The sequence below is a fragment of the Lygodium microphyllum genome, chromosome 23 (genome assembly GCF_053477565.2).
Source record: "Lygodium microphyllum isolate KBCC chromosome 23, Lygodium_microphyllum_v1.1.10, whole genome shotgun sequence".
Taxonomy (NCBI): Eukaryota; Viridiplantae; Streptophyta; class Polypodiopsida; order Schizaeales; family Lygodiaceae; genus Lygodium; species Lygodium microphyllum.
Window position 1 is genome coordinate 52708629 of NC_141157.1, and position 5849 is coordinate 52714477.

Here is a 5849-nt window from a genome sequence, read left to right on the forward strand (position 1 = left end):
GCAAAGTATAAGGCAGCTTGTTTTGCTGCATGTGAGGCAGTATGGTTGAGAAGGATTCTATGGCATATGGGAGTGCAGGATGAAGAACCAACTGTGCTGAGATGTGACAATCAGAATTGCATCGCCATTGCCAAAAATCTAGTGTTTCATGCACGCACCAAACACATAGAGATCCAGTATCACTATATGCATGATTTGATGGAGGATGGGATAGTGGAACCAATCTACTGTCCAATAGAGGATAATGGAGCAGATATCTTCACCAAAGCACTTATGAAGGATCTGCTTCAAGTTCATCTTCAGAGACTCATCATTAGGCCGAGGAGATAGTTCACCTATGGGTGGACATTGAGGAGGGGTGTTAGATATGATCAATGCCCCACCCTTATTAGGTGCCACCAATGATCCATGGTGCTCAAAGTCTTAAGGCCCCCATTATGAGGAGAAGCCAAATGTGAGCCCGGACATTGGTTGAGTCCTGACTTGTATATCAGGTGAGGTCTATGTGACTGGATGGCAAAAAGGTGACCATTGTGGGTCTAATCTTTGGGTTAGATGGAGTGGTTAAGCTGGTAGCAACTTGAGGCGCATTGCATCGAGTTGCGGGGTAAGGGAGTTCAATGGGGCCCTTATTTTGGGGTCCGAGGGCCGCTGAAGCAGCCCTTGGGTGGGGGGGTCCCAGGAGGGCCAACGGCTCATATTCTATGGCCGACTAGTGGAGGCTCATATGGTAGGTCGGTCAGGCCGACCTAATAGCCTTCACGGGCTATAAAAGCTAAACCCCTTCACAGCCATCTATTATTCATCTTTCACCTAGTCAGAGTTGTTGTTCCAACTAGCCTTAAGCTCTTCACCTATCTTCTGTTTAGATCGCCATCTAAGCTTCACAGAGACTGGAAGTGCACGGGTGGACAGAGCCATCTTTGTATCAGTTGTTTGGAGCTAAATAGGCCCCAACAAAACCACTCAATCACCTATGCATTTTATGCAATTGTTGATATACTTTAGTAATCAAGTATCTTTCCCACATGATGTTCATTACGAAATGGTAAAGGTCACCACAATCAAAAGAATAACATGTAAATGTATTGCACAAAATATGAACATTCTTACTCGTAATCCATGAAAACACAAACGATGTTTATATAGCGTCATCCAACTGAGTCTTGAACATTTTATAGAGCTTTGCATTCTTGCACGTCACCCCACACGAAATTCACCAAAACAGCCTTAATAAAGCTTAAGTAACAATACTATGATCGAAGAAACTGCGAATCCTTTGGCTTAGCCGTCTAATTCTAGGATGCGGCTCCTGATTTTGAATTGCTGGCTTGGGTTGAGGAGGCAATAATGAACCGCCCTGGCCTTCGACGTAGCTGCCATCATACATGTTGAAAATGGATAGTATATGTTCTCCTCGGAAAGAGACCCTGCAGGCTGCACACGACGATATAGTTGCAGTTGGCCAATCAAAAGTCAGAGGTGGTGACATCAGCAGGACGGTCATGCACCGCTAGCAGTACAGGTGGCCGCATGTGGTGAGAAGGACGGGCTGTGGAGGGCCCGCTGCTACGCACATGCAGCAACAGAAGGAGAATCGCCGACTGGCGGCTCCATCCGAATCAAGGGCCCGTGTTGCGCCAGCTGGAGTAAAGACGACGTGCTTTGTATTAATGCACGCCGGCATAATCGGTATAACGTTCGCCGATCCGTCGACATCGACGTTAATAGTGACTTGGCACATGGGGCACGGCACAGGCGGTAGCCGGCGTCGCACACGAACCCATTTCCGGAGGCAACGCCCGCAGAACACGTGGCCGCAGAGCGTCGCCACCGCATCCATCACCTTGTGTCTGCAGGACTTGTAGCAGATCGGGCAGATAAACCGTATCAAGGGGCTGCGGCCGGATGGGGATGCGAGTCTATTGTCTCTGCTTACCATGTTATCCCGAACAATAACATTCTGCTTAGTATCCATATCTCAAATGAACGGTACAGGATGGTGCCGTCAATCTATTGTAACCGAAGGCGCTGGTATTAGGGTCTCATTACCTGTATACTCGATCCAAATATAAGGGTTTCATCGAGTTTCGTAGTCGGTCACATGGTTTTTCCTTAAAATTGTACACTGATCTTAGCACCTCAGCCAGTCGGCTCAAATACGTTCTCAACACAAGCATCGTGTCCATATCTATAATCTTGCAGTGATCGGTGCATCACTTGTGCTTACTCGGTAAACTAGTCCGGTTTGCATATGCCAACAAAGTTGCTCTATTCTCTATTTTAAAGAAAAACCAGGAAGCTACTAAGTGTAAGATTGCAATTAAACGTAAAGCTACAATGGTACAACTATTAAGTTCCGTGTTATTTTTCCAATTCTATAAATATGTTCATTGACCATTATGAATTGTAAAAAGTATGGCATAATGGATCAAATAAACAAATGAACGTCATATTCAACAAGAAGTTCAAAATCATCAAACAACAAAGTAGGTTTCCAATGTGATACAACAATGTCTTTTTCCAAATTTTTATCTTCATTTATTTATAAGGATTTGTGGGCATACATATACAATTTAAAGTGTTCAGGATTCCGGATGCAATTGTAAAGAGAAATGATTGGAGCTAAAGTGTCTAATGCATTAATAAATACAATGAGCCAAAGTGTCTCATGTAGTAGTAGAGATAATGAGCTATATAAGAGTGTCTTGTTTACTAATAAAGCTAATGTTATGCAAGGACAATTGCTAAGAAAGTGATATCATAAGCATTAATCTCTAAATGGTATAACTGGAGCTCCCTCTTTGGTAAGCACATGTTGTGGAGTAGCTTGAGCAACCCCCAAGAAGAGGTCTAAGTGGTGTGTAGTACTAGGCAAGCCTCCTCCAACTCCAAGTTGATGTTTTGTATATTACCTTTATTTTCATGTGCATGATACTGGCAACCATACACGAAATGGGTATGTTTAAAGATATTACTTCCACCAATTGTAGGAAATCGATTGTTTAAAGGTATTACTTCCACCAATTGTAAGCAATCAATTGTTTAAAGGTGTTACTTCCACCAATTGTAAACAATCAATTGTAACTTCTTCTTGCATTCCTTTGTTAAGGTAGGCCTTTGTAGATACTCTAACATATATATAGGTGAGGTAAATCTCAATGAGCACCTAACTATCCACTCACAAATCATCCATGATATCTTGTGATTAAACCACAAAGCCATGCGACGTTGCAACTTGTTGCACAAGTGTCGCTCTTAGCTCGTGGGATCATTTCACCCATTGAATGGCATTTCCTGGTGAAGGAATTTATGTTTATACAAGACGCAGGGTTTGGGGTGTCCTCTTACCAACCTAACCCTATTTGTACTAGGCTGACCACGTTCGGTCCTAGGGTTTCCAAACTCAATCCGAGTCTTAGCATTAGATCAAACGATCCTTAGGGTAGAAACCCTAGATCATTTTTTTCATGAGCGTCCAATTGACCCAAACATTCTGTGAATGTGGGTTGGACCTTTGGGTTTTAGGGCATCGACTTGGCGTCCAAGTACCATACTTGACTGCATTTTTGACATGCCAAGCCCTAGCTAGTACTTGAGGTGTTTATCGTGTCAACTAATTATGCCTATACGAAACCCTAACAGTTATAATATCACAAGTGATTTGGGTACATTGTTCTACTTGTCTTGCAACAAGAATCCTAGAGATGATCAACTTGATCTAAAGGAGAAAAAAATAGTTGCAAAATGTCACAATACATGTAAACATGCGATTCATTGCTTCTACGCACCTCAAGATTCCCAATCACCCTATCTTTTCTTGCTAAGGTCACGACGAATGATAACTTGCATGAAACCTACTAGGGTTTACATCAAAGAATCATGCCTACAACCTTTTGTCTAAGCATTTGAGTTTCATGCTTTCATAAGCCATACAACCTTTCTTAAATGCAGCTCTTGATGAATGAAATTTTTGCATGTCGAATATGTAACATGCAATCCTTAGATACAACATCGTAAATGAAGTTCAGGCGAGACTAAGGTTAGTGATGACTTAATCCGTTTCCAAGCATCTTTTGCATGCAACTTGCAATGTCCATTGTTTCATTTTCATGCCGTGCAATAGACGTTAATCATTCTTTCAATGCGAGTCATAACAAGAAAGTTATTGACTAAATGCAAGATACTCTTTTCCTTCACGGCCAATGCACTTAACAATTTCCTCTTTAACCCTAGGCAATACGCATTTTAGACTTCCACTTTAAAAATGCACGACAAGGCAATTTGCGACTAAATTCATAGGGCGAGTAAGTGATTTAAATTCATAACTTTGGAGGAGCAAACGATCCAATTGCATGATATGTACCAATCCTTATCTATCGTTTACAGAGATACTTTCTCAAATGTACTTTTATCACTACTACACGAATTAACGATAAGTGTAAAATGCATTCTTCCTATGGAATGAAGCGCGCTTAAAGCATTTCTATATGTGGAAATAAATTCGTGGATCTTGGGCTTGTGCATTTGTGGTGATGTCCACGTGTAAGTTCAGGGAAGAACCTCTCACACGGGTGCGCCTTGCGTCTTCTTGGGAGCCATCATAGACGTAGTGTGTTTATGGACTCCGGTTTGTCTTCACCCTTACGCGGTCTACAAATTCCTTGCAAGCTCCAAAATCTCGTCCGCTTTTTCCTTACACGGGAATACCCTTTATAATTATGGGTTATAAGCACTCGGGTAAGAAGTGCATGCACAAGGCTTACACTACAACAGAAACGAGGCATAGACGCACAAAGTCGGGCACGTCTATCATTGTATCTATAAGTGCATGTAAAAGTGCGTGTAAATAGACGCGAATTTTGTGTCTATATATCGGTGCAAATAGACGCCAATATAGACGCGCCAACAGACGCACAATTATTTAACCACCTAAAATTGCAATTCACATAATTAAAAAACCAAAGTTAATAATTATTTAACCACCTGAAATTGATTCTTGAGCATGCACGTGTGCGCATGATAAAAACCATAGAATTAAGAATACACATTGAATCATTGAATTAAAAAAATAGAGTTAATAATTACTTTTTCATTGCTCTCTAATGAATGGCAGTTCCTCCAGTTGACAAGCCTGATATAAGTAATTAGCAGCAAGCGACAGAAACCTTACAATTAGTAGCAAGCATTGCAATATGTATCTCGTAATTTCTCTACTTGAAGATGATAAAAAATACTTCCTTTTTATCATGGAAAATTCAATTTAGCTTTAAACTTGACTATTGATTCTTGAGTATGCACGTGTGCGCATGATAAAAACCATAGAATTAGAAATACACATTGAATCATTAAGCAAATTAAGTATGTTACAATGAATGATCCATCTCATCTTCAATGAGATCAGCCCTTGCTAAACTATCTACTTCTAGGTCTATGTTACCAAGAGGTAATGAAACAAATAAGTCTATCCCACTATGAGATGTGTTGCTATATTGCTCAATAACTTCATCAATATCATCGACAATCACATTATTGTCTTCTTCTGCGTTTCCTTGAACATCCTCGCGAGGTTCATCTTGTACTATATCACGTATATCATCCATTATGGTGTCATCATGCACATCATCATTAATTGTTGGATTGTCATCTGCTATCTCCATGTCGGTAATATTACCATATATTGGTTTTGAACGATTAGATATAGGGATGACATACCACCATCTGTTATTGTTTACCATTGGATGATACACAACCTGTATTTGAAAAACAAAAGCAAAAAACTTAATTGTACTTATTATATTGTGTATATGTATCACATGTATACATATAAAAAAATTAGCCTTTGCATA

General features: G+C 40.5%; 1 protein-coding gene across 1 annotated transcript; it reads right to left on the minus strand.

Annotated features, from left to right (window-relative positions):
- Nucleotides 1-1513: 1513 nt before the first annotated feature.
- Nucleotides 1514-1978, minus strand: LOC148016183 (uncharacterized). Its single transcript, XM_087663878.1, has one exon. The coding sequence runs from the start codon at nucleotides 1976-1978 to the stop codon at nucleotides 1514-1516; it is 465 nt and encodes a 154-aa protein (XP_087520004.1).
- Nucleotides 1979-5849: the final 3871 nt, after the last annotated feature.

Coding starts and splice junctions, on each gene's coding strand:
- LOC148016183 (XM_087663878.1), bottom strand. CDS start 1,978: ATGGATACTAAGCAGAATGTTATTGTTCGGGATAACATGGTAAGCAGA.